This window comes from Copadichromis virginalis, linkage group LG2, assembly GCF_057382275.1.
Source record: "Copadichromis virginalis isolate Kocher_CV1m ecotype Utaka linkage group LG2, C_Virginalis_male_GT1.1, whole genome shotgun sequence".
Taxonomy (NCBI): Eukaryota; Metazoa; Chordata; class Actinopteri; order Cichliformes; family Cichlidae; genus Copadichromis; species Copadichromis virginalis.
In genome coordinates, this window is record NC_140619.1 from 35,154,936 (window position 1) to 35,182,934 (window position 27,999).

Sequence of the window (27,999 nt, forward strand, 5' to 3'; positions counted from 1 at the left end):
AGAGATTTACATACATGCATATTTACACGTTTTCTGCACTCTGCAGTTGATCTATTCCAGGGAGTTGTGGGCTGAGCTGTGGGGAGTTGGGTTGAGAGAGAGAGACTGCAACAGTATGTACACAATGCCACTCTTTCATATTTGTTCTTCGGTTTGAATGTGATTGTTGTGTATTAAAGGCTGTTTCACAAGGGTCAAACTTGTTGGCTGAGGGTGTGGAAGATTTTAATTTTTTATCAATGGCGCTATTCTCCTCAGTTTGTGCATCTATATTATAGTGACACTGGAGAAATAGGCACATGAGCATGATAGCCAAGCAGCCTAACACTTCAGGCTACTGTTAGTCAGTGACATGCTGAAGGCTTGGTGTGTGTGAGAGAGCAGAAAAGTTGGGAGGGAGTTGGCACTATATCGGGTCCGGACTCTTGAGACCTGCGATGCAGAGCTGACGCATTAATGTTCAGAGAGAGGGAGAGTGCAGAGGGGAGAGGGAGGCAGCAGTGTCCAGATGGAGGAGCTCTGTTTGTTTTGAAGTAGCTGACTGCTGCTGAGAGCAGGGCAGGGTGGAGGGGGAAACCTCGCACTCGCTCGGGGCGACAACGAGACAACATACTAGTGTTTTGTTTGCCTGTGTGGACAGTTCTCCTGTCGTAGCTGTGCTGCTCAGTGTGGAGGCGCTCTATGCAGCTCAAGGTCAGGAACAGCCAGCGGCAGCCTCGGGGACTTGTCCCATCTGGATCTTGGGACCCGCGGAGGGAGGTGGGAAAACTTTCCTTGTTTAAATAAATGGCTATGGAGAGCCATGGGGCTGTGAAGAGGATGTGAGGCCCGGGATACTGTCACTACCTCCCAAAAGTAGCGTCAGTTCTCCTCTGGCTGATCTCGTGTCAGAGACGAAGGGAATGGGCCCAGCCTCACTGCAGGAGGACAGAGAGCTGAGGAAAGAGTCCAAGGAGGAGATGGAGAGCTACCGCTGCCTTCTACAGGCAGGCTCCCAGCTAGAGAGCACTCTGCAGCGTGAGTACACGTGATGCTGACAACCCACTTTAGACTTGTGGTAACCACCAGGCTTTTGAATGTAATCCTCTATCTGCTCTAAAACTAATTCCTTATTATTACATTTCAAATTGGTGCTTTCTGAACAGTGTAGCAGGAGGGTGCATTTGGTTTGATTTACAGTGTTCATTTGTGACTTCTGAGAAACGTGATGGGAGGTAACAGGAGAGCTGCACTCTCTTGGGTTAGGCAATATTATTGATGTGCCATTTCCTGTATCTCTGCCTCAACAGTGAGCTATTGCAGGGATTATGTTGGCTATTTTAGGCCATCACAGATGGATATTCTTCCATAGTAAGGATTTGTAACCTCGATATGCGAGGACTGTGGATTTTGGATCAGTGTAGGGGAGTGCAGGAAGCGAAAAACAAACCATTACTGTCAACTAAATCAAACAGAACACGAATAGATTTCTTATAAATTACATAATGCAGCTTGTAATTTTTCTTGGATGTTGACCCTTAGTTTACTGTTTACAGAATGGTTTACAGTTGTCACCCAATTTTAATTACTACACTTGGTGGAGGAAAGGAAAAGGTTGAACATAATAAAAAACTAAATACATAGTAATAACATCTCCAAACCCTAATGCTTTTGCCAATCATCATTTTGAAGTTGCCTTACAGAAGTGAACTGAACAAAGAAGGTGATGGAATGAACATATATAGCACCTGCTGTGACCGGAACACCTTTCTCCAGAGGATCCTGAGATTATTTCTGGATTTTGGGAGGCGAGAGTTCTTTGCCTAATTGATGGAACTTTGTCTCCTTATGTCTGCCGTGGGTTGTGGAAATAACAGACAGCATGGAAAAGTTCTGTCTAAGTCAAGCAAAAATGGTTGTCCCCTGGATGACATTTAAACTTTATTCTCTGGGATTGTCATAATCTCCTTATTGTACATTGCTGTACAAAACTAATCATGCATTTATCATTAATGATACATGCTAAAGTGCATTTTTCTTTATTAGGCTTACCCCTAGCATTCCATAAGCAGTTTTGTCTTGCAATCTTCCACCATACTCTTGACACCAAACTTTATAACTGAGAATACAATGATAATAACATTTCTGTTTCTGAAAAATTCTCTCCCATCGACTGTTTAGAAGCTTTTAGTGCTTAAGTATTGACTGACATTTCTGATGGGTCGCTTTAATCTCAGCTGACACTCAAACACCCTTTTATAGGTTCAGCTTCAACTGACACTTGAGCTGCTTTAAGTGCCTCAATTTGGAATGTCTCTCCCACTCAGTTTCATGCAGACATCTATAATTTTATGGCATTTATACCTGCAGAGTCAGAGGCAGCTGTGTTCTAGATACCACAGATTAATAAAATATGAAAGGGAAGCTCATGACTGAACACTACAAAGTAAAATGGCATGTAGCACATCATTAGCAAATATATCCAGTTATATATATTCTTATATTCAGAATAAATACAGTCACAGTATAACAAATTCTAACAAAATCACTGAAAGTATTTGGTGCAGGTCACATATCCTCAAAGTGAATATTAAAAGCACCAGGACTTCCAATCCGAAGCCTTTTTCTGTGATTGTGCAGGTTCTGCAATTCAGACCTTTCTGGTTTAAAACCAATCTAGATTGCTTGTATCCCAGCGGGTAGAATACTTTAATACTTAATTTTCTTCTACCCTTTTCTATCAGAATGCAGTCACCCACCAGTCTAATCCCCTTAGCATTTAAAGCTTCATTTAGCGAAATAACTCGTGACCTAAAAGCAGTATGAGGCTAGGCCACTCTGTACTGCGAAGCTGTTTGTATCTTTAAGAGGGGATTTCTTGCTCTGAAAGAGATTACGTGTGTCTACGTTTTGGGACTCTGTAATATCAGACTACAATATCATCCATGAGAATGCACGTTCTGCATTGAATCAGCCTTTTTATATTTTACTAAGAATTGCTGTTCTGTGTAAATAAACTGGGCAATATGAACAGTTTTTTGGACTTTATTATGAAATCACCAGTGGTACATTTCTTTTCTCTACAGAACATTTTAGTAAGTGTTAAATTGAAAGTCACATTTAAAGAGCTTCAGCAGCTTTAGTGCATTGGACTTGACATTTTATCAACATATTAATACTGCTATCTTATATTGAAGGGTGTGCTCTGCAGGCACTCCTCATTTTGTAGAGATTTATTTTCACTCGGGACATTTTCCTCCAGCAATCGTTGTTTAAAAGCATGCGATTCATTATTATAAAAGATTAATAAATGGAAAAGAACAGTGGCGGCGACTGCTTTATATAGAAGTGGTACGAAATCAACACTGATTTCATCTGTTTGGACAATAGAGATAAGCTCCTCTGCCTTCAGCTCAGCAAGCAGACTCAGAGGATTGGTCTGAGTCTAGATCTCTTGACCGGTATCAAATCTCTGCTTCCCAGCACACTGGCAAACATTCCTCCTTCTCTGTGACTAAGAACAGAAGAGCAAACAGAGGTTATTTGACTTTCACCCTAATGTCACCTGGAAAGGTCATGACGCAAGATAAAAGAGAATCAGTGTTTCCTCAGAGGAATAACTTAGGTAAATCTTTGTGTACTTTACCAATTTATAAATTTCGTTATAGTTGTTATGGTACACAATGATTAGTGCTTTATATTTTCCACATTTTCCTGAGTGGTGTACAGTGAGGCACAAGGACTGATTGAAGGACCACAGGGCATTTTATTTGGCAGTGTTCTTAAGTGCTTTCAGTCACGAGATAGGCTGGTAATCTTGCAGGGTGAGGGCGAGGGGGGGGGCGAGTGCAGTGTTTCCACAAACTGGCACGTTTATTAAACACGCTGCAGTTTGCAGCCCAGGCTACCTCTCATTTGATCAAATAAAGCTGAAGTCTGCAGTGTGTACACTTTTGTACTCTGGACATGTTAGGGTGACAATAAAATTGCTTACATTAAACTTTTTACACATTTGCATGGTTTAATCCAATGCATCATGCACTCCTCTACATTCTTCCTGCTCACACAGTTTTATATCCACATATGCTGCATTAACCTGTTGGAAAATGTGCTTTATCATGAATTTACATTATATAAGATCTACTCATTTAAGACCTGTCCTAACCTTCTGAGTGTGTTGTGGCATCAGATAAAGATCATTATATAACTATTGCAGTGTGGCGGTAATTTCATCCTGAATCTACGTGTGCACAGTCCAATCACTGGTCCTGCAGGGGCCTGCTTGGCTTATCTCTTCTCTATTACAGAAACACATCAAATATTCAGCAGGTAGAAGTAGAGCTCATTACTTGCTCCCTGACAGCCTGACGGGCACTGTTACTGCAGTCGACTCATGGAAAATAACACCTTCTTTACTCTTCCTCTGTTTGGTTAGCCTTCTCTAATCTTTTTCTGGATGGATTTTTCTCTCTCGCAGCTTCAATTAATTTTTAATGTCTGTTCATTGTAGATGAGCACACAGTGACCTTTAGTATTGCTTTAACAAATAACCACCTTTTATAATGTGAGTAATATTCCTGGATGCAGTTTTGTCATAATTGGAGTGAAAGCCAGGAAGCTTTATTTGGTGATGCTGCTTATTTCCCCCCATTAAGCTTCACTATAAATGAGATCATCCACTAGATCCACTGGATGTACTGTAACAGAAAAGTGAGCATATGTTAGCAGTCACAACACAACAATGACTCATTGACTGTGTGTTTGCCTCCTGGACATATGGCTGACTAGAACACTAATAACACTGAGCATAAAATATGCAGGCAGACTTAAAAGTACCCCAATATCACTTCAGATGCTGTAATTTCACCTCACAGGATGGCTTCAGATGCAGGCTTTACATCTAACCACAGACGCAGCTACTGAAAGTTCATGACCATGGATTGTACATGCTGATGTTTAATAATTCATCAGCAAAATTCCAAGTAGACAGAGGCTGGTCAGGTTTCAGTGAGCCATTCTTTTCTTCCTTGATGTAAAGGTGATTGTGTTATGTTACTGTCTTTATAAACAGCAACTCATAGTTAACTTTTTTGATGTGATTAGGCCCATAGTTTGTTGGCCTCTGCACACCACCACAGCAGATTTAAAATAAAACAACCCAGATGTGATTGATGTGCAGACTTTCAGCTTGAATTCAAAGAGCTGAACAAAAGTATAGCAGTAACTGTTTAACTGTGACCTTCATTTTCAGAGTAAAAGGTAATTGGAAATTTGACTGACAGTTTTATGGTGAAATGAGACCTATTTTCTTCTTCTTGTTGTTTTTTTTTTAAATGACAATGAAGCAGGAATAATATCTGAACCTTATTCAGCGTGTTGAATTTGTATTTTACAGCTTTACATGGTAATTGTAAATATGAGGCCAAAAAGCCATGAATGCATGATCACAGAATTATTTCCATGTTCAAAATACATGACTACATAAAATCAAACAAAGTCAAGAACACTCTTGATGAGTAAGGAGTATCCTTGTCAAAGTGTACAATCAAGAGGCACCTTCATGGATGAAAATACAAAGCGCTTACAACCAGGTGCAAACCACTTGTTACAGGAAGTTCAGATCAGACTTTGGCACAAAACATCTAAAAAAAGTCTGCAAGTTCATTCAAAAATAGCTTTGAACAGATGATACGGCACACTTTGTCTCACAGTGATGAGAAGAGAAAAGTACGGAGGAGAGAAACAGCTCATGGAAAAAAAAAAGTATTCTACACTGACCAAATCAGTCACCTGATCTCAACCCAATAGAACAAGCGTTTCAGTTATTAGAATAAAACACTGAACATAAAAAGACCCACAAACAAGCGGGAGCTGAAGGTGGCTGCAGTAAAGGCTACAAAAGATTTTCAGTATTAAAAACAATCCTTAACCATCCAATCAGGCTGAGCCTCTGAAAATGGGAGACTATGTGTAAAAACGGCTGTAATCCCTTAACAGTTAACATAAAATTTTTGTTTAAAATTAAAATTAAAAGTCTGCACTTCAATCATGGGTTGATTTCCACTGAAAATCCACTGTGGTATTATCCAGGAAAACAAAAAATTATGCAACTAACTTAATTTTAATTTAGATACATACCAAATGGGTGTTCTAAGGATAAAGCACAAAACAAATCCATGCTTTGTTTTGTTGTTTTTGTTTTTTACATTTAAGTGACTACTTGTTTATATTTTTGCACTGCTTTCCTAAAAGCTTGGATTTTTCTGACCTTCTTGCAGAGGTGACTGTGCCTGTGAGCATGAAGGAAGTGGGAGGCTATATAGAGAAACAGGTAGCATACCTGTCAGGTGAGTTTTGTTAATCATTTCCTTACTGTTATGTATCTTGTATCTTTGAAAGATAGTCATTGCTTTTTGTGCTTCCCAGGGGGCCGTGGGGAAGACTCCAGCGTTATCATCACTCTCCCAGAATGCTCAGCTTTCAGTGACATTCCAGAGGAAGCTCTAACCAAAGTTTTTACCTACCTCACTCTCATCCCTCGGTGTGTTCTTGCTCGTTTTTTTATGACTCTCTCACTCACTGCAGTGCACCAAAACCTCAGTTGCTTGTATTCTGAGCACAGCTGAACTGGCCTTTAGCGTTCATCATCTCAGGGTCAAATGCCCTTTCTGGTGTCCTCTAAGCCTCATTCTTTCAAGAGATTAAGGAAGCTTAAATCAGATTATTGGTCTTTCTTTTCCCTCACACATGATTTTGATTGGTATAAACATTTTTAGATAATATGGAATAATATGGATAATATGGAATTACAGTACCAAATATGTGCTTGTTTATGTTTGCTTATTTTGTATCTGTGTGCTCTAAAACAATAAATTCACAATCATTGCACAGACTTATACAAATGCCTATTACTGCTTGCAGAACGAGGCAACCTGGAGTCAAATTTATCATTATTTTAGACCGAAGGCTGGACACTTGGGCATCTATCAAAACGGCGCTTGCCAGGATAGCAGTAAGTTCCGTATATTTTATTTCATAAAAACTGTTTCTAACTTAATCGATGTGCAGAACAAATACATTATTTATCTTCACCTGTAAGCTGCAACGTTGCCCAGAAGCTGCTATTTAATTTAGGAGTTGCTCTCTCTGGTACTGAAACCGTGAACAATACCTGAATAGCACTATTAAAGCAATATTTTTTTCATTATAGTAATTTGTTAATTTTTCTCTTATGTTTTTGCGAGTAGTGCATAGTTTGCAGAAGACCCCGGTCTGGTCTGTATCGAATGTCCCGTCGCATAGGGCTGCAAATCTGTGAGTAAGCAAAAACTGAGTGATGACGCGGGATGCTGAGGAGAGGAAGGGATAAGGAAGACGAGCGGGAGGGGAGACGTTGCAGTGTACTGCCACGCTCTGCTGTCTGAGGCAGCAGCGGGCAGCAGCAGTGCTGCGGCTGTGGGCAGGCATCCGGAGGGAGCTGCATACCTCAGCTTGGCACAGATTTTCAGTGATCGGGCGGGCACTTATACTTTGCCGAGATGGCTTCCAATACCATGGCCGATTGCTTTTACCGGCGACGAATGCCGAAGATCCGGAGGAGCCCGGTAATAAGCCGCTGGTTTGTTTTAATCCATCATGTGAAGAGTTAAGTTGAAGTTACTAGGCGGGCAGGGCGAATGCAGCGGGGGCATCAGCTGTGGGTGCTGGCGAGTGTAGCACTGCGGTGCAGAACGCGCTTTGTGCTTAGTCATGCGGTCGGTTGTATGTGATACCTGAGCGATCCCCTGTGTAGTTTGACTGATGACTTTTTGTAGTGCATGCATCCTGAGGGTAAGAGGTCGATTCGGGACAAGTAAATGTCCCATGCATATAAAATAAACAAATAAATAACTCTGCTGCAGAGTTGACTCCTGCACCACTCGAAGCTACATAATGTAAACGATGTAAAGTACTTTGCCTATGCCTGAAGATATAAATGGCCTGTATTTGTATAGCGCTTTACTTAGTCCCTATGGACCCCAAAGCGCTTTACACTACATTCAGTCATCCACCCATTCACACACACTGGTGATGGCAGCTACATGGTAGCCACAGCTGCCCTGACAGAGGCGAGGCTGCCGGGCACTGGCGCCACCGGGCCCTCTGACCACCACCAGTAGGCAACGGGTGAAGTGTCTTGCCTAAGGACACGACGACAGAGACTGTCGGAGCCGGGGGCTCGAACCGGCAACCTTCCGAAGACGAACTGCCAACTGCCCCCAAAATAGGCATTTATTTTATTTGCTTGCCCTTTAGGTTCGAATGCAATACGCCTTAGTTACTTGTGGTTTTCAGCACATCTTCAGTTAGACTTGACTAGAATGCTGGTGAAATGCAGCCCTTATATTTGAGGTAAAATGTAGATCCCGAGCAGAAATTCCTACACGCAATGACCTCAGATAACCTGATGATGAAATCCAGAGGCCTGTAAATAGCAGTCTTCACTGACTGAACCTTGAATTCATCAGTCTGACAGTAATTGCTTGAGTGGCACACTCTAGCGATTACTGATTAACATTCACCCCTTTCTCTCCTTCTTCCTCTGCTTATAAAGCATACGTTTGTTTTTATGTTGATGCTGGAAAAAAGCTCATATATTTGTTTTTGTCCAACATAGTGAGGTTAGCTACAAAAGTTTAGATTTATACTGAGTCCTCCTAAATATGCCTCGTCATCAATCATACACTAACCCCTGTTTTTTATTTTATTGTATTTTTTTTATCCACATCAAGGCTTCCTTTCCTGGGAACCTCCACCTGGTCTTGGTGCTCCGACCTACCAGCTTCTTCCACCGTACTGTTACTGATATAGGCTTCCGCTTCAGCCAGGAGGACTTCATGCTCAAAATGCCAGTAAGGCAGCTCCTCCTCAGTTACCAAACATGTGTCCCATCAAAACGAGGTACACCTCATTCTTATTACAACCTTGAGCTCCATAAGTCACATGTTTTTTGGTGAACACCACCAAGAACCGAGAACTGATTTCAGTATGAACTTTTGACCTAATTATTATTAAATAATTATAGCAACCTCTTATGCATGCCAAATGGTTCTAATAATCCCATTAGCCAGAAAGCTACAGACCACACAGACGTGTCAGTAGTTGATCATACCATCTTCAGTATGGCAGACGTATTTGGACATTTTCTCATCTACAAAAACAACCTGTGATATCTTTTAAAACAAGAGTTATAAAGTGAGCATCTGTCAGGTCTCAGTTTCTGTCTGTACCTTTAGGTGGTGATGCTGAGTTCTGTCACAGACCTGCTGCGCTACATTGATGAGAACCAGCTGACGTCAGAGTTTGGAGGCACTCTGGACTACTGTCACAGTGACTGGATTGTTTTGCGGACGGTGAGCTCCAGATTCAAAAGCACAGTCCAGTCAAACAATAAAAATCTATCGTTCTACATTCCCTCTATGACAGAGCTGACATTTTTACAGATATTCAATATACATTCTGTCATCTTCCAAAGTATTCTTGAGTTTTCAAACCTCTCCAGAGTGACATCAGCATGCTCTTAATGTGGCTGTGCTGTCTTGCTTCTTTGCATATGTCACATCAGGGCCCTTTTTTACTGTTAAAACTCTATTAAGAACAGTGAGTCAAAGATTCTTCTTTTTTCCTACTCAAATGAATACTACAGTGTAATTAATTGTCTATGCACTCATATTGCTTTGTTTTTGCGTTTGCATTTCTCAATACAGGCCATTGAAAGTTTCGCTGTAACAGTCAAAGACATTGCACAGATGCTACAGGGCTTTGGTACTGAGCTGGCAGAGACGGAGCTGCCTGAAGAGGCGAAAGCCATAGAGTATCTCCTCGAGTTGCACACGGACAAGTACAGAAAACTGAAAGTAAGTACAGAAAACTGATGTTTTCCATTGAGATACGTTTAGTAATATCAAAACTTTGACATTAATCTAGTGTTATGTGCTACAATCTTTTCCTCCTTTGGAAGGATGCAATCAGGTCGGTGTCAAAGGAGGGTCGTCATCTTCTCTCCAGCCTGGAGACCACTGCGAAGGAGGATGACTCCCAGTGGGACGTGAAGCTGGACTGGGAGACTGTGCAAAGGTAAATTATCTTCAAGCAACAGTTTTTGTCTTGTAGCTGTTTTAAAAAAGTATATTTCAAAGTAAAATTGTAATCTACACCGTCCTTCTTCTAGCCAAAGTGTAAAACTAATGCTTACTGAGCAGTAGCTTTAATAGGAGAAGCAAATGAGATCAAAGGGAATGCACTTCGTGTTTTTAGGCTTCTCGCCCAGCTCAGAGACATGGAGTCTGCCTTTGACGGCTTTTTTGAGAAGCATCATCTAAAGCTCCATCAGTATCTCCAGTTGCTCAGATATGAGCAAAGCTTTCAGGAGGTAAGGTTGTCATCTACCTGTCTGTCTATGTTTGTGTTTTTGTGACTAATGCCTCTGGAATCTAACAGAGGTCTGCTTTATAGTTAGTCTTTTCTTTTCTGTTTAGATGGAGTTATGTCTAGAGCATCTCACAGCTCAGGAGAGGGAACTATGCATATCTGCGAACAGTCTGGCTGAAACAGAACAGGCCCTCAAAAGGCTGAACAATCTAGAGTCCAATGCACAGGTCAGTGTTTCTCCAACATTAATTAAAATTAAGCTTTTTTTTTTGCTCTGCTACTATTTAAATTAAAATGAGGTAATTTTAGTGTGTATTTACAGCACCAAATTCTAACTCAAATTTCCTTTAAATAACTAAACTGTATAATATGTCCGGAGGTACTATATTTTTGCATATACCTGTATATGTGTATAGTGTTGCCAGAATCTTTCAGTTTTTATAGTACGTCCAATAAAACTGACTCCTTCCTTGGTGTGATTCCCTGTTGATCAGGAGGTGACAGCTCGGGCCCAGATAATCATCCTTCATGGACACCAGCTATCAGCTGGTCACCACTATGCCATGGCTCTCATCATGCAACGCTGCAATGAGCTTCGTCACTACTGTGATACACTCACTGCTGCTCTCAAGTCCAAACACACTCGTCTTCTGCAAACACACCAGATGCTGCTTTGTCTTGGGCAGGTATTTAGAGATACACATTTATATACGAACATGCAAGCACACTCATATCTCTTGTATGATACGCATGCGCCCTTTGTCTTCAGGCCCAGACTTGGTGTGATGATGCGGCATATCTACTGGCCAATCAGCTAGTAGATAAGTTTCAGTCTAAGGAGGGGGCCCAGGCTGCTCTGAGGGACATTGAGAAGCTCTTGGAAGGGGCTCCGTCTATGCTGAGCTCAGGACTTGACATTGTAACCGCTGAATATGAGGCTGTTATTACACCTCATTTTCAAGTAAGCTAACCGACCCTAATATGTGAAAACAATGTTACAAAACCAAACGTATAATGAGAGAAATTCCGACCTAATTCAAGCAGTCGCATTATTGGATTGTTACATTAAAATGAAAACTCCTTTGCCTTACATCTCTTCTCTCTCCCTCTCCCTTTCTTTTTGGCTCTCTGTAGGCCCAGATTGGGAAAATGTTTGAGAAGCACGCAGCAGTACAGCAGATGATCCAGAATCGACAGGCTTGTCTAAGGAAGCTGGCTGATAAACACGTACGACCGGTCCAACTGGTGGCCCCCAGGCCTGAAAACACACCACGATCCAAGTCTCCGCTCTTCTCTCCAAAACATGGTACAGCACAGGCACACAGATACAAACCAGCTTACTTCAAAAGAAGAATCGTTATTGAAATAGAGAATTTGTCACCCCGTTTATGAACACAAATGATGACTTTTTTTCTTTTTTTTTCTCACACTGGATGAAGTATCACTTGTCCTCAATTAAATGCCCAGATTTGCAGCGTATGGTATAAGCTCACACTGTTGGCTCTCCTTCTTGTTTCTTTCTTTTAGGCACCATGATTCATTGAACACATGACATGTAACATTATCAGATACATTCACTGTCTAGCAACTAGGTTTTCCTCAATGGCCGTCAGGTTTAGCACACCCCCGTTACAAATGAGCTAGAGCAGGGGTCGCAGGTATAATCGGTCCACTGGGAAATGCCTGACTAAGCTATTAGTCATGTTGGTTGCTATACAACCATATGTGGTTCATATACATTGAAGAACTTTTCTTCTCCTGCTATGTCTCACGGGAGGCTGCACAAAGCTAACATTATGCAGCATATCCAACTGACATAGTATGTGTTATCTGGTGTCTGTGTTTGTGTTTTTTAAGAATGTGCAACTGTAAAAAGATTATTCTCCATTCATGTCTTTAATGTTTTTTTCTGCATAGCAGGAAACCATACTAATGAGAGAAAGAGCGGCAGTGGTTATGAGCCCCTTAGAGGCTTCTTAGATACTCGGTACACCTTTATCTCTGTATGAAAAGAGATAAATGAAAAAGAGGGTTAGATCTGATCTGATTCATTTTATCTGGTTCAAATATATATTTCGTCCTCACACATGCGTATACCCACATAACTGATGATAACGCTCAGCTGAGCTTCGACTGTTGTGGAGGGATTCAGCTGGGATCACAAATACACTCACAGGCCTGCTTTAAACCTGTACATGCTGCTTTGGTATCACACCTTTACAGAAAACAACTTATCATAATGCAAATTATGATTATAAATCTGTGGATCACAAATCACTTGTGTATTATTTAGTGTTGATGCTTTAATTAGTCATCTCTTCGGTAATAAACTGTTTTTGAATCCCACTCTTGATGAGTTGTTGCTGATCTTGCTTTCATAGGTGATGGATTGAAGTTCACATTCGATCTTTCTCTGCCTGGGAAAAGAGCATCGAGAAAGGTCCCCAACTCTCGAAAAGTACGTAACAAATAAAAGTTGTGCTTATTTACTTCCATTTTCACGCCATCTCCAAACTTCGTCATTTCATTACGTAACTTTTCTTATTTGGCCCAATAAATTGTTAAGTGCATTAAAATTTTGTCTAAACCCAAATGGAAGAGTCAGTGCTGTCCATCTGTGGTGTGTTCAGATAGAGGTGATGCACGACTACCAGGAGAGCCGGAGCTGTGTGTCGTACAGTCTGGATGGAGACGACAGCCCAGATCTCTTGAAGCGGTGAGGAGGAAGCATCCGTCCACCCATCTGTCTGTCATCAGTACTGCTCTTGATGCTGTTTACTTAGCTATTCTCTTTGTTCAGTGCTAATGATGTCCTCTATCTCTTTCTACTTTTGCATGCTTGTATATGTTTGTGTCACAGTCATGTAATGAGGGAACTCATAGAAACTGAAAGAATCTATGTGGAAGAGCTGCTGTCAGTGTTACTGGTAAGAAATCATAGTTTCTTTTAATTTAAAGTAAATATGAGATTCTCCTTGTTAAATACTACTAAATGTGTGCACTGTATGTTTACGATCGTTTGAATTCAGATTGAGTCAAATGATTCTTTGTGATTAATAAGTAATGCTGTTTTCATAAACCATATATTTCTTCTGTCATGTTCCTCTAAATAATGCAGGGTTACAGGGCTGAAATGGACAACCCAGCTCTGTCGGGGGTCCTGCCCCCAATACTTCGCAGTAAGAGAGACATTCTCTTTGGAAACATGCCAGAGATTTACAATTTTCACAGCAGGTGAATGATTAAGGACTCATATCCCATTTAGACTTGATAAAACATGAAAAAATAAAGACAAATAATAATGATTAATGAGATCTAGACATATATTTGTTCAATTTACAAGTCAAATATGCTGGGACACAATAATTCTGTTGTAAAAGGCTGTTTTTAACTATAGTGCTTACTGCAGTGTGAGCTGCGAGCTCATGTTTCAGTTATTGTATAAAGGGTAATTTGTAGAATGGTTGTTCTTAGACCGCTTTCTTTGGCTTTTGACATCTATTTTTTGATCTTTTGGACTTTTATGGGAATTCAGAGTTTTCCTTCAGGACCTGGAAGGATGCCTGGAGGCTCCTGAAGCTGTGGGAGCGTGTTTTCTGGAGCGGGTGAGATGATGGGGTTTTTGCAGCTTCTTTTTTATATGTTGATCATTTGTACATAATTTACAGACATATTTTAAGACATGTTCCTTTTTTCCTGTCCCTTCAGAAAGAAAGCTTCCAAATGTACGAAAGCTACTGTCAGAATAAACTACGCTCAGAGGCACTGTGGAGACAATTCTCAGATTGCGGCTTCTTTTTGGTTAGTTGACTTTACATCAAGAAATTCTTAAACTGTTTTGACACAATGTAAAAGATTACTTTAAGTGCCCACTTCATTTATTAGTTCACACAAGCATACAACATAGACCACTGCCGTTTGAAACAATTTTAATACCACCAGTTCAGAATAAATGTGTTTTAAATTGTAGTAAGAATTGAAATGCTATGATGTGTCACTGGCAACATTGCACTGATTGATGTTTTTTTTATCTTCCTTTTGAAGGAGTGTCAAAAAAAGCTGGAGCACAAACTGGGCCTGGATTCCTATCTGTTGAAACCTATCCAGCGCCTCACAAAATACCAGCTGCTGCTGAAGGTTAGAAAGCTAAACCATATTATGCAAATGTATAGAAAGTCAATATATGATTCAAATGTATTTAGAAGTCAATCTGCATGTGAGGTGGGATACTTTTATTTCCACAACACTGGCCTTAAATATGTTCTTCAGATGGTCCAGCACACTTGCTTTATACAAGCTCACACAGAGCTGTCATGTGGGATTATTTTAAATGTGCACTTCATATATCCTAGCATGCAAATACAGCAAACAGCATCTTAAATGCACTCATTATAATTAATAAAAAGATATCATTGAAAATACCTGCTGTAGCAAATGTGCCAATTTGCTGGCGTTCGTTAACTCTTAGTACAGAATCTGCTGAATAGGCTCAGGTCCAACAACACTTACAGTCTTTACCATCCAAATGCACAGCTTTGTGCCATGTTTGTGTGTAAGTTTGCATGCATTTTCTTTTGTGTGTGTATTTACCTACATGTGCTGTGTTTCTGTATTTTCAGGAGCTGATAAAATATAGCACAGACTGTGAGGGCACCTCTGAACTCCAGGGGGCACTAGCAGCCATGCTGGACCTTCTCAAATCAGTCAATGACTCCATGCACCAGATTGCAATCACAGGATATGAGGTGAAGTACATTTTGACTGATAAGAGTGACAATCTATGAATTGCTACATTATAAATAGCCAAAATATATTTGCAACAAAGGTTTATGCATACATCCCCTCCCCTCTACTATACACAGGGTGATATTTGTGAGCTGGGCCGTGTGCTGATGCAGGGATCCTTCAGTGTGTGGATCAGCCATAAAAAGGGCCCCACTCGCATGAAGGAGATGGCTCGTTTCAAGCCAATGCAGCGGCACCTCTTCTTGTACGAGAGAGCTCTACTTTTATGCAAGCGAAGGGAGGAGCATGGAGATGGCTGTGACAAGACCCCTTCATACAGCTTCAAGCATTGTCTCAAGGTTTGTCTAATTTTAAGCAATGCAGTAGTTTTCTGGAAGAGTGGCCACTTCTTTTTAAGGAAAATCAGTGCTTTCTTATGGTTTGATGAGTAGAAATTAGAACATTTTGGTTCACCGCAGGGGTCATGAGAAAATTTCAAATTTCAATTAATCTGACAACACAACAGTTTTCCAGAGCTCTAACCTTCAGTGTGTGGATGCCATAGTGAACTGTGTTAACATACAGTTATTTCCTTGACTGAGTCATGCCTGTTTTTAACACAGGGCCTAAAGATCGCACACATCTTATATTGATTTTTGGCCTTATCTGGATCTCAGGAGAGATTTTTCCAGATTCCCTGAACCTTTCAATGGTATTATGAACTGTAGATGATCAGATATTCAAACTTTTTATGATTTTAAATGAAATGAAAACTTGTTCCATGATTTGTAGATTCAGGTTTTACAGTATGGTGAATATTTGCATTCCTTTACTGCTGAAAACCTCTGCTTCTCTAAGATGCACTTTTTAAAATCACCAGTCATGATGCTGACCAGTTGCCATGGAACTTGTTTAGTTATTTCAGCTGTTTATTTTTGTTGTTTTTACAGACTTTGGCTGTCCTCTCCCAACTTTTTTGTGACACTTTACTGCCATCAAATTCAAAATAAGATAGTATTGTCTTAAAATGGTATGTTTTCTTAGTTTATACATTTGTTATGTTTAAATATGTATGCACTATAGTGTCCACAACATGCAATACATGGTGTACAGAAGGCAAAATTTATATGAGTTTATAGATTTATAAATTACAATTGAGGAATTCCAGAAATCTAAGGATGAAAATAGAAGAAAATAATTTGAAACAAAGCCAACCTATAGTTTAAAAAAATCACAATACTTTGGATACAAATGGTCTGTCCATGACATCTAATCTGTTCTTTTGTTTTAATAAAAAGTGATGAAATAGATCTGAAGATGCTGAGTTAATACTACTGTCTTTATCGTGAGCTCCTAGCACATGTGCTGCTCACACAACATGTGTGTGTTCCTGTAACACTTCTTTTATTGTGTGTAGATTTGTTGAAGTTGTCACAGTTGGTGTCACACTAACAGCTGCAGCTCTTGATTTATTATTGAGGGTGTGGGAAGGAAGAAGTCACACAGCGGAGGTGTGCGTGTGACCGCAAATGCTTGTGTTGCGACGGGACAGATGTGTTAACATGATGTAACACTGATGTATGATGTGCTGTTTGCCCTGCCAGTCCCAGCTTCGGTGTAAACAGTGTATGTCTCTTGGCAGATGACTGCTGTGGGGATCACAGAAAATGTCAAGGGAGATGTGAAGAAGTTTGAGATCTGGTACAGTGGCAGGGAGGAAGTGTATGTGGTTCAGGTAAGGCAGCATTTTTAAAAACATTTAAATTAAAGCTGTAATGCAAAATCTGTTGGTTTTGCTCATATTCATTCCCAGTTAGCAAGATATATATGGTTTGGGGATGTTATTCAAACAAAAAAAAAGATATATTATTATTTATTTAAAATATCTATTTAAAGTCATCATATTGTTGCACATATTAATTACAAATAAAGAAGAAATGGTAACGTAGCTGGAGAAAAACATGTTCAGATTTTTTAAAATCCAAATGACTCTTCTTGTTTATTGTTTGTGTTTTTCTTCAGGCTCCTACAGTGGAGGTGAAGATGGCCTGGCTCAATGAGCTCCGTAGAATCCTGACTAACCAGCAGAAGATGCTTAGAGGTCTGAGAGCAACTTAAGTTAATATGGGAAAAAGAATTCTCAGCATAAAGGTTCCCTTTAACCGTCAGAGCTTTGAACTGACTCTCACAGCACTCAGAGAGCAAGAGTTCAGATTCAAAGTTCCACAGTTGGTGGGTTAGCCTTTATGCTCAGTTTCTTCACCCTGCGCTTTTCTTAAAAGAAAGAAATTGAGTTAATAGTCAACTTACAGACTTGGCTCATCTCTCCTTATATGTCTATAATATAGTACCTTTTCCTCACAGATGAAGCATATCAACACGGCCACATCGTTGACCATATGCCACTTTCTCCACCACTCTCTGAGAGGTCAGTGCCTACAGCTGACTATAGACGGTTATTTACACTGTTGTAAGTGCATGACTGTAGGCTGTAGTTGCACAAACACACAAACCTATGCAAAACACGCCCATATGTAGTCAGTGCTAAAACATTTGCATTTGCTGAGTTTTCACATGTGATAGAGCTTGAGTGAATGAGACATTTCACACGGCCCTGGTAGGAGGCTGTGTGTGGCGGTGTATGAAAATGGGCACATGCCCGACTGTGTTCACTGCTGTCTAGTTGCCTATCCCCACTCCTCCCGTCCCCTACCTGCAGGGGCATGCGGCCGTCCAGAGGGGTTCCCAGGGGCTGTCTGCCGGGGCTGGACTTTGTATCGCTGTCAGCTGACGTGTTTCTGTGCCTGCAGTCCCGGAGCCCCCGTCCCCGAAGCCCCCGGCAACGCCCCCGGCCACGTCCCTGCCACTACCCACAGCGCCACTGACCTGCTGTTAACGCTCAGTGGTAAACAGCTTGGCCCAGCCTGGCTTGATTCACCCTGGCATGACCCATGTGGCCCGCCTTAAGGATTAAAAACCCTGGGCTGCTGTGTTTGCAAACTGATCGCCAGCTACACCCACTTTTATAAGCCTCATTCCAGTCCATAATTGATCCCCAAATACTCCTGCCAGCGTCTCAGCAGTTCCATCATAGCTTTCTAATACAGTTTCTAACACAATCTTATTTCTTGCACCTCAGATTTTCTATTTTGCATGTAATTGTAAGGACAAACAGAAGAAGAGTTTAAGTTTCATTCCATTTTTTAATTTCTTCATGACAGCCGCTTCTTGAGATGGGCCTCGTTTTTTGAGATCTGATCAAGCATCCGGGAAATTTGCTTTGCTGAAAACTTCTTATTCAGCATCCAATAATAAAGTTGTTAAATCTCTACATTTGGATCTTAATAAATCGAGACCAGATCTTTCCTTGTGCCAGTGGTCTGTAAGTACTACTTCCCACCCTTTACAAAGAGGCTTGCAAATGGCTGCTGTGCTCTGTGTTGTATGGCTGGTGCCTAAGAGGCCATTGGTGTATGAGAAACAACAGGAAAGAGTTGTTCTTAACAGACTCACCTGGGGCAGCATTTACACTTCCCATGTGTTATTACTGTAGAAGTCATAGTCTGACCCCAGTGCATGGTTGAGGATAATGCCTGTCCTGAGTGTTTCTGACTCTGTGCACTATTTGGTCTCATGTTGTTTTGTGTTATTTTCCCAGCAAACAGCAGAGGGCATCAGTGAGTTCAGAGGAGACAGAGTCTGGGAGGAGCAGTCCAGACCCCCAGCCCCACTCCCCGAAACACCAGCACAACCGTAGGAGTGAGTAAAATCTCATCGCTGCGCATTTATGTTATAATCAAGTAGATACTTAGTAACTAAATCACAAAATAAAATAAAATAAAGGGAATCTTGCAAACTATACCTGCATTGCACACTGTTGTGCCGCTGTTGCTGATTTTCTTCAAAATCGTAAACTAATATAGATATTTGACTTTTCCCCCCTCAGCAGTTCAGGTGTACTTTGATCTGAAGAAACAAGTACATCGAGGATTACAAGGGAAAAAGGTCCATCTACTGAGATTAGCTTTTGATTCCACCTTCTTATTAATTTCCCAGTAAGTGACAAAGGGGTCATTGTGATGTCGACATAGTTACTAAGTATCTACGTGGTGCCTTTTAAGATGTGGTATTTGGAAGAATGTGCTTGCTGATGCCTTTAACAGAAAAAAGTCATGTATGTGTCCCAGGCTGGCCAGGAGCTCCTCACTCCGTAGACATCTGCGAGGGTCTGGAGGAGTGGCCTGGAGGTCGCGACCCCTTCCATCCATCTGACACAGAGGAGGAGGTTTTGGTGCAACTGGTGAGACCAAATGCAACTACAGATACTGTATAAACTAAAATTCTCCCAGCTTTTTTTGTAACCTCTATTATCTAGTTAAATGCCAAAAAAGGAAAGTTGTCTTATCTCTCTTTGAAATTTCCCCACACATATTATGAAACATTTCCCATATTGCTTTTGCCTGTAAGTCATCTTTTACTGCAAAATACCCAACCATACTTATTGTACTTTTTAAGACTATTACTGTTACTTTTTCAGATAATTTTGAACCTTTTTTAAAATCTATTTTGGGGCTGTTGTGCCTGTTATTAATCGCTCTCTTTAATATTTTCTTCTTCATCGTGCCTTTTTTATGCCACACTTTGTAACACCTGCTTTCAGAAGCGACGTATAAATAAATCTGCTTGACAGTTTTCCTTCTCTGTTAGTCTCCAGGCAGATACAGGGTTTTGGCTGACTGTCTCCAAAATGGACCAGACAGCATCATCATCAAACGTGGAGACGTCATCCAACTACAATGTGAAGACAACAGGGGGCGCTGGTGAGTTTTCAGCCACTTTCAGCAAACCCTGTCAATGGGGCTTAGTGATCAGCCGAACTACCAGCGTGTGAATGGATACAGTTATTTTCCTTCCCTCCTGTAAACACTTTCCTCACAATTCTTCATCCTGGTGGAAAGGCTGGTGAAAAATGTGACTCTGCAACAAGAGGGCTTCTTACCAGCTGCCACCCTGCAGCTGATTATAGGAGGCAGCAGGCACGAAAACTCCTCCAGACTAGGGGGTAAAGACGAGACCTAGACTTCCATCTCACAATAATATTGAGTATTTCTTAACTCTGATTCTCTTCTCTAAAAGTCTGTGTATTTTCTCGTAGACCCAGGAAACCTGAAGGTGAGAAAGCTCAGCTCCCCATAGAGAAGAAAGCACATATTGTGATTATATTTACCTTTGGGTGAGAATGAACAGACAGAAAGCAGACTGAGCCATAGCTGTCTCATAACTGATCCTCCCATGCCGTCTTCTTTCATCAACGTTCAGTCATTAAAAAGACAAACATGGAAATCTACACAACAGTTTTTTTTCTATGGCTTTGACTGACAATCTCCTAAACCAGAGTTTTCTGACAGTGAAGGTGTGGAGAGGTACCAGCACAAAGACACTGGAGCTGATGAAACCACTACGGACAATCAACAAGCTACCCCCGGATCTTGTTTGGTCTTCCTCTTTTCTCATTAGTGATAAATATCTCTTCCCTCTGGCGCTCACTTTGCAACACATGCAATCGGGATGCGAGTTTGCTGCTTAAACAATGGGTCATTTCACAGTCTGTGGACTCTTCAATCCTAATACTTGAGGTTAAAGTAACTTTATGGGTTTGTGTGTGTGTGTGTGTGAGCTCCTGTCTCAGTATGTGATGAATGGATGCTAACCCAGGATTTGCCTAAAAACCTTTCTTAAAACATATACATGCCACCGCATGCGGTGTCATTTTTAACATTTACTGTTTCTCGGCGTTTCATCTCGTCATTGCATTTTTCTTACATTTTGCTCCTTAAGGCGTCCTCTTCTGTACAGTACGGGAGTTATAATGCCAAATTGTGCCATGCCATAATGCCTTTTTTATTCTTGCTCTTGTAGAGTCTTTTGTATACTGTTTGCAAAATCAAATACTCTGTCCTTGCTTTAAACTGACCTCACAAACATTCAATGGGCACTTTAATATGGTGGAAGAATGATGGAAACGAAAAATCCACCTATTGTTTACCGAATGTGTTCATTGCTCGCTGCTTTACCTCTCTTACTGTGCATTTCCTTGTGTTCTAGATGCTATTGTCTTTGTTTATTCTTCTGTGATGTATGATGAATGTATGAGGGAGGCAGGGAAGACACATGCCTCCTGCATGCAGGAAGCGGTTGACGTGTCAAAGATGGTAATGTAAGGCACAGGCAAATATGATGAAGATTGATGGCAATGTATTCCTCTGTGTGTGCCATAGACAAGTGGGAGGCACATGCCACAGAGCCCTCAAACACTGTCATTTTCATCATGATCTTTTGGGAGCTGTCTTGTCAAATGCAGCAAAGGAAGAAATCCTGAAGCAGAATGAGAGAGAATGATATGCTGCGTGTACTCGGCCATCACAGAGGCAAATTGTTTCTTCGCCAGCATTACAGCTCAGTTAATCTTGGGTTCCTCTTTAAAATGGATCATACAGCCAACATGAAATATACCCTCTGTATTGAACACTTAATTAAATATTGATTGCAGACTTATATGAATTTACCACATCAAATTGAGCCCCCGGTCGGAGGGCTGGCTTTGATACGATGCATTTGATATGGAAATGAATCTAGAAAGCAGAAGGGGCCATTTCCTGTGTTGTTAATTTATTTATTTTACTGTCAAGTCCCAAATGAAATTACATACCCATATTTTTACAGGAGCTATGCTTGATTCTTGTGCAACATCTCCTTTATTTGCTCTATTAGCTTATATGAGAAAAATCACATTGTTTGTTTGTCATTTCAATCCAAAATGCTGCAGAATTTGCACAGATTTCCAGCTCGGGAAGCAAAAATCATGCTTGAGACGTTCTGTCTCTTGATGAGCCATATACCCTACGCTAGTTGCTGAACATTTCTTTCGATAAAAATGCATGGCAACCGAACAATGAGTTGGTTTGTATTATTAAAGTCATCACTCTACACAGGCATTTTTTGTACAGCTTTTCTTATGTAAAGAAAGCCAAATGCAAAAGTATTTGCTGCAATAATATGTTTTTTAAGTGATAAAATAATAGTTGTTTTGACACGGTGATATGGTGGCTCACAACTAAGCCCGGTCTTTGTCATTCACCCTGATTTAATCTATTATTTCTGTCATGTTTCAGTAGCAGCTGTCTTAAATAATAAAACTGCAGAATTTTCTCTTTTTGTTGAGCTTTTGGTCAAATTTAATTTGATGTTTGGCTTTTCAGATTTTCGTTTTATTCATCTTTCTTATCAAATTCATTCACATAACATGTAAGTGATGTTCTGATACGGGCAGATGAACTGGTATTTTCTCTTATATTTATTTGCATAGTATGAAAGGGCATATTAAATCATAGGTCTCAACACTATTTAAGCATATTCATGTATTTCTCTTTACACGTGCATTTTTACAGCTTATTGTGCTTCTGTTGTTGAATTGAATGCTGGAATTTTTGTAGTCTAATAATTTTCACTCCTTTAAAAAAACGTTGCGCTTTCTTTACAACATCTACAAGCTGTACTCGTATTTATATGAATTCATTTGCATGCCAAATTCTTACAGTTAAAAAGCAGCTTGCAGTTTTCCAACCTGAAGTGGGTTTGAATGCTTCAATACTTTTTATTTTTACGGGTCAGGGTTTTCATAATCAAATGCCATCCTGTGTTTAGTTACCCCCATAACATGGTTTATCCACTTGTAATAAAGAGAGATCCGGGTGTACACACCATATTTCCCTTGTTTTGCACATTCTTCCCCCCAGCTTACGATGCCTGTGAGGAACCATGTATTATGAATGCTGTTTGCGTGAGGGCCTCCACTGTCGCCCTGACAGGCATCTTTGGCCTCATTATAGTATCCTGCACAAAACATGACAGGGGTGATCCTTTGGCTGCTGCTCTGCGTGCACTCTGTGCGATCTGTGAAGGGAACCTCAACTTTCTGCAGCGTCTTGGCCGTGGCTCCAAGGAAGCGTGTTCTGCCCCAGCCGCTGACTGTAGCTGGGGATGAATCCTTCACTAAGGCCTCAATGAACGTCATGGGCCCTATGCAGATGGGTCGCACTGCCTTGGAGAAGGTGATGGGGCTTTTGAGATAGAGGAGGCCGATGTCATGGTTGTGTAAGCTTAGAGTGGCATTGTAGCGTGGGTGAATGTGCTTCTCCTTCACATCATGATTCTGCTCCGTGCCTTCGTTGATGTTGATGTTATTCTCCCCTATAATCAAAGATATCATATCTTGTTGAATTGTTTTTTAAACTTCACAACACAATGCATGAAATAGAATTTCAAAAGTAGATGAACTTCCTCTCCCAAGTGCAAGAAATTAACTTTTAAAAATCAAAATCTGATTCATAAAACTACACTAGGGCTGCCACCCCACTTATTTTCTTTATTATTATATGTTAATTTATTGATAATTTAATTAACAGCTTAGGGAATGGTAAAAGGCTCCATTAAAAAATAAAAAATAAAGTTATGTTCTGATCACTGGGCCAAGATCAAGGTGCTCAGGCTGCTATCACAAAAAAAGAAAAGGATGAAATCTTGTAATCTTGTTGAAACCAGAAACAGGAGAGCCAGTAATCACAAATAGTTAATATTCATTTGTTTTCTGGTAGCTGTTAAGTGGAGTAGATGCAGTAACACTCTAAACAGCGCCATTTTATTGTATGTCAGCCTTACCCACTCTGACGAAGAAGGAGCCTCGTGCCTCTATCAGGCAATGAGCAGCAGTGATAACCCAGTGTTCGCTCAGAATGGATCCCCCACAGAATATATGACCACTGGGATGTGCTACCAAGGCTACCTGAAAAAGAGAGAAGACCTGAGCTGAGAATAAGCCACTACCAGAGTTTCCTTCCTGTATGTACTTCCTGTAGCAAACTGCTTAAATTGCATTGGGTATGTCTGCTTCGTGACATTACAGTACCTGCCATGGGATCTCTCCCGGTAGGACCACTTCACCTCCAACGATACGTTTATAAGGCGTAACTGGCTCCTCAGTGGGGGCCTCAGTGTCACTGTATACCCACAGGGGCAGTTTCTTTCGTCTATTTCTTGTGTCCATAAACGATACTGTGGTAGTGGCTGGAGTTGAGGGAGGGTATGGAGTAGTGTTCGTGTTGGTCAGTGAAGTGGTGTTTGCATTCTCATAGTGGAGCACAGATCTTGTATATACTCCACTCTGTGCTGTCAGGGCAGTTCTGCCACATGGGAATTCAACTGGTGATGTGAGAAAAGAGGATTGATACAAAGTCATTAATATGATATTGAATATAGCAGGAATAAGCTGATACCTTCTGCTTCACAGCTGACACCATCCTGCATCAGCCTGTATCCTCTAGCACAGGAGCATTTTGCTCTAAAGACTCCTAATGAGTCACAGAAGTGCATACAGTCTCCATTGTTCACATCGCATCTTTTTGCTATAGCTGAGGAGAAAAAACAAAACAAAAGCAAAACATAATTAATTCAAAACAACCCTCTTAATGAATATATATACATGTTGTTACCATATCATATAGAAGTGTGTTTTGTAACACAATAATATTTAATATTTTATATAATCACTGAAATAGGTTTCGTATGTTGTTATTCACTTGCTAATACTAAATTTTAAATAAAACCTTTCTAAATGTGCTGTCAGCGCTGTAGGCCACATTCTGAGCACAAATGTGTTCAAAGCAGAAATGAGAATTCATGTTTCTGATGAATCTTTTTAGTTTAGTAACTAGTAACTATTAGTAACTATTCCCCTGAGTTTTGACCTGTTGTGGAGGGAATAAAACTTTAGACATCCACCAACTCTGTAGCCTCATATTTTCTTCCTAACTTCTTTCTTAAAATGCATCTTAAATCAGAACAATAGCTGTGAATTCCTCTCTATAATTTACATCAATAATGGATGTCTAGTGGCTAATTTATAATAGCCAGTATGAACAAATTAAATTTTTGTTTTTATCTTTAAATAGGGATTCACATAGCCATTTCACATAGCTATTTTAAGACAGACCATCTGTTTTGAAAAGTGAAATAAAAATTCAGGTAAATCCAGGTCTGTGGGATGCTGCTTTTAGAATATCTAAAATAGCCAACAACCTAATTTTGGAACCAGAGTGATGCTGAATGCGAGACACTGATTTAATTTAGAAAGAAGAAGAAGACTGAAATGCATCTGCTTGTTTATCCTTTGATCCTTTGATCTGATCACTGCTGATATCAGATTGTCACGAAATGTAGGAAATGTCACTACAAAACCAATTTTGTTTGATTACAGTTTATATATCCAGTCACATGGCATTCACTCACCAATCTCACAGTTCCTCCCAGTGAAGCCAGATGCACATGTGCAGGTGTAGGAGCCCAGGATGTTTTTACATGACCCCTGGTTCAGGCATGGCCCTGACATACACTGATTATCATCTGAGGAAATCCAAACGCAGAACTTGAAATTAATTTGATATTATATATTACATATATTGATTTATATTATTTTTAAAATTTTATATTATATTATCATTATATATTATACATAAATATTAAAGCAGTAAAAAAGTAATTGGCCCCTTAACCTAATAGCTGCTCAGGGCACCCTTAGAACTACTGTCAAACCTTTGATAAGGTTCTTTGACGTCACTCGGAGGTATTTTGGCTCACTTTTCTTCACAGAATAGTCTTAATTCAGCTATAATGGAGGTTTTTCCCAGCATGAATCGTCCAGGTCCTGAAGCAAAGCAACCCCAGACCATCACGCAACCACCAGCATGTTTAACTGTTTGACTCTTCTTTTTAAGAAATTATGTTTTAGCTTTATGCCAGATGGAGACGCAAACCTTCCAGCTTTTGTCTCATCTCTCCACAGAAGAAAATAAATGGGAGATGAGCTTTTGTGTTGTGTTTTGTCATATTAACCTTGGAACTCTCCCACAGAGGCAGTTTGCACACAGAGGCCTCTTTCTTATTGTTGAACTCTGACCTTAACTGAAGCAAGTGATGTCTGCAGATCTTCAGATGTTGTTCTGGGTTCTTTTGTGACCTCCTGGATGAGTTGCCGATGTGCTCTTGGAGTAATTTTGGTAGGCTGGCCACTCCTGTAAAGGTTCATCTCTGATCCAAGTTTTTCTAATTCTGGATAATGGTTCTCACGGTGCTTTACCAGAGCCCTAAAGCCTTAAAATGACTTTGTAATGCTTTTGAAATGGTTAGATTGTGATGTGTTCTTTTAGCCTACTTCAGCTTGGCAGATAGAGAATTATTGACCTCTGGCAGTCATCAGGCCTGGGTATGCTTAGTGAAATTGAAGCCAGCTTTACAAAATGTGTTTAAAGAGGGGGTAGGAAGACTTCTTCTTCACATAGGGCCAGGTTTAGATAGTATTTTTTCCTCTTAATAAATAAAAATAAAAAAATAAATATTTTCTTTTAATACAAAATGCATTTTGTATTTCTTGGGTTATCTTTGTCTAACATTAAAATTTGTTTGATGTACTGAAACACGTAAGTGTGACAAATATACAAAAATCTAAAAAATCAGGGAGGTGAAAATATTTCATTTCATTTTGCATTTACAGATAAACATGCATAAATATACATAAAGAATATCTAAGAAAAACATGGTAATGTTACAAGATAAAAGACAAACCTTTAGTGTTGAAGTTTTAAAACTAGGAACGATAAGTAGTAATTAGTTAGAATAAAGAAGTTTACCTAAAAAGATGCTCACATTCAATCATTTATTAAGCACACTCTTACCTGTATATCCTGTCCAAAATTCCATCTACAATACAGAGTAAAGTCAGTGATCGGTGCAGCCAGCAAAGCCAAATAAAATCAAAGTAAGTGAATACTCACTGTCTTTTCATCATTCTCGAATGTCTCCCTCGCCTCTTCTAGGTCGCATAATTCCTCTATACACTCTCTCTCCAGGTTTCCCTGCAGAAACTCCTCAAACAGTCCAGTGTTGTAACGTTTGTGTCTGCGCAAAATGCTGTCAGCTGATTGACCGGACAGAAACACTTCATCCGCAGATGGAGCCGGAGCTAGAGTAAACAAAGGAATAAGAAAAAGCTAGTTTGTGTTTATCCACTGGTTCATTTCGTAAGTCAAAAGCAACAACTTCTTAAAGTAAATGCTGCTAAAAAGTCCGCAAAACGAAAATGTACCTAAAGTTAAAGAGCATCACTAAAATGTCACAATACCTCCAGAACCCAGTCGAACATTTAAAAGCAGAAATTGCAGCAAAGACACAGAAATGAGTCCCATTCCAAATTTTTCTGCCATCCTGACAGAAACACTCTCGACTGCTACTCCAAAGTACAATCTGTGTTTGCACATGTGCACCAACAATTAATCGAATGTTTGTTCAGAGAAAAAAAAAACAGTCTGTCAGGGAAAAACTAGAGTGTCGACATCCACTGGCACAAAAGACACTGGGTATTTCCTCCTGAATACAAGGATAGTCATTTATTAATGAAAGAACTGTGAGAAATTTAAATGATTACTTACATTAAGGAAACAGGGGTTCTGAAAATGGTGTACTGAAACCAGTCAGCTGCAATGACTTATGTCCTGGTTTTTAACCTTTGCTCCAAGGACAATTTTCAGGCTCCAGCTCTCAGTCATAAGCCTGAGCTAATATTACCTTTGTGCAAAATTATGGCATTTTACCCATTGTTGTGCTAAAATCATGCCATAAGGTTGATTTGTCCATTAATTATTTGTTAGTCAGTCCATTTAAAAACGTGTTATTAACATGTACATGGCATTAAAATCTCTCCCAGTTCGTCTATATACAGTTACGCATAAGAAGTTATTTAATTTGCCTAACAGAGGTAGAAATAAAATCCGTCCA

The 27,999-nt window shown here is 40.1% G+C and overlaps 2 protein-coding genes across 5 annotated transcripts; one reads left to right on the top strand and one right to left on the bottom strand.

The window, feature by feature from the left end:
* The first annotated feature begins 408 nt into the window (after window positions 1–408).
* Window positions 409–21,959, top strand: mcf2a (MCF.2 cell line derived transforming sequence a). 4 transcript variants are annotated; one of them, XM_085432613.1, is made up of 30 exons: window positions 409–1,017; window positions 6,258–6,326; window positions 6,406–6,520; window positions 6,901–6,991; window positions 8,751–8,870; window positions 9,255–9,371; window positions 9,726–9,875; window positions 9,980–10,095; window positions 10,276–10,390; window positions 10,497–10,616; window positions 10,884–11,075; window positions 11,159–11,350; window positions 11,524–11,695; window positions 12,771–12,847; window positions 13,020–13,105; window positions 13,250–13,316; window positions 13,508–13,623; window positions 13,925–13,994; window positions 14,098–14,190; window positions 14,434–14,526; window positions 15,009–15,134; window positions 15,252–15,473; window positions 16,757–16,849; window positions 17,137–17,215; window positions 17,479–17,542; window positions 18,773–18,873; window positions 19,302–19,414; window positions 19,822–19,934; window positions 20,073–20,176; window positions 20,270–21,959. In XM_085432613.1, exons 1-30 carry the CDS (start codon window positions 903–905, stop codon window positions 20,308–20,310), a joined length of 3,342 nt encoding a protein of 1,113 aa, XP_085288739.1. In that variant the 5' UTR covers window positions 409–902; the 3' UTR covers window positions 20,311–21,959. The 4 variants fall into 4 exon arrangements, with proteins under 4 accessions (XP_085288739.1, XP_085288746.1, XP_085288754.1 ...); XM_085432620.1 differs by lacking the exons at window positions 19,302–19,414; window positions 19,822–19,934; window positions 20,073–20,176; window positions 20,270–21,959 and adding an exon at window positions 19,061–19,295; XM_085432628.1 differs by lacking the exons at window positions 409–1,017; window positions 6,258–6,326; window positions 6,406–6,520; window positions 6,901–6,991 and adding an exon at window positions 7,380–7,583.
* f9a (coagulation factor IXa) lies at window positions 21,763–27,491 on the bottom strand. Its single transcript, XM_085432649.1, has 8 exons — window positions 27,347–27,491; window positions 27,000–27,187; window positions 26,901–26,925; window positions 25,459–25,572; window positions 24,447–24,581; window positions 24,080–24,372; window positions 23,833–23,956; window positions 21,763–23,364 (listed from the first exon to the last, which is right to left on the bottom strand). The coding sequence occupies exons 1-8, from the start codon at window positions 27,480–27,482 to the stop codon at window positions 22,775–22,777; spliced, it is 1,605 nt and encodes a 534-aa protein (XP_085288775.1). The 5' UTR covers window positions 27,483–27,491; the 3' UTR covers window positions 21,763–22,774.
* Between the last annotated feature and the right edge of the window lie 508 nt (window positions 27,492–27,999).

Bases quoted from the DNA above. Each gene is read 5' to 3' on its own strand.
- mcf2a (XM_085432613.1), top strand. From the start codon at position 903: ATGGGCCCAGCCTCACTGCAGGAGGACAGAGAGCTGAGGAAAGAGTCC. The intron at 12,848-13,019 runs GTACGTAACAAA...TGGTGTGTTCAG, and splicing joins AGGTCCCCAACTCTCGAAAA to ATAGAGGTGATGCACGACTA. The intron at 15,135-15,251 runs GTGAAGTACATT...TACTATACACAG, and splicing joins TTGCAATCACAGGATATGAG to GGTGATATTTGTGAGCTGGG.
- f9a (XM_085432649.1), bottom strand. From the start codon at position 27,482: ATGTGCAAACACAGATTGTACTTTGGAGTAGCAGTCGAGAGTGTTTCT. The intron at 24,582-25,458 runs GTGAGTGAATGC...TTTTCTCCTCAG, and splicing joins TGGGAGGAACTGTGAGATTG to CTATAGCAAAAAGATGCGAT. The intron at 24,373-24,446 runs GTATCAGCTTAT...TCACATCACCAG, and splicing joins TGTCAGCTGTGAAGCAGAAG to TTGAATTCCCATGTGGCAGA.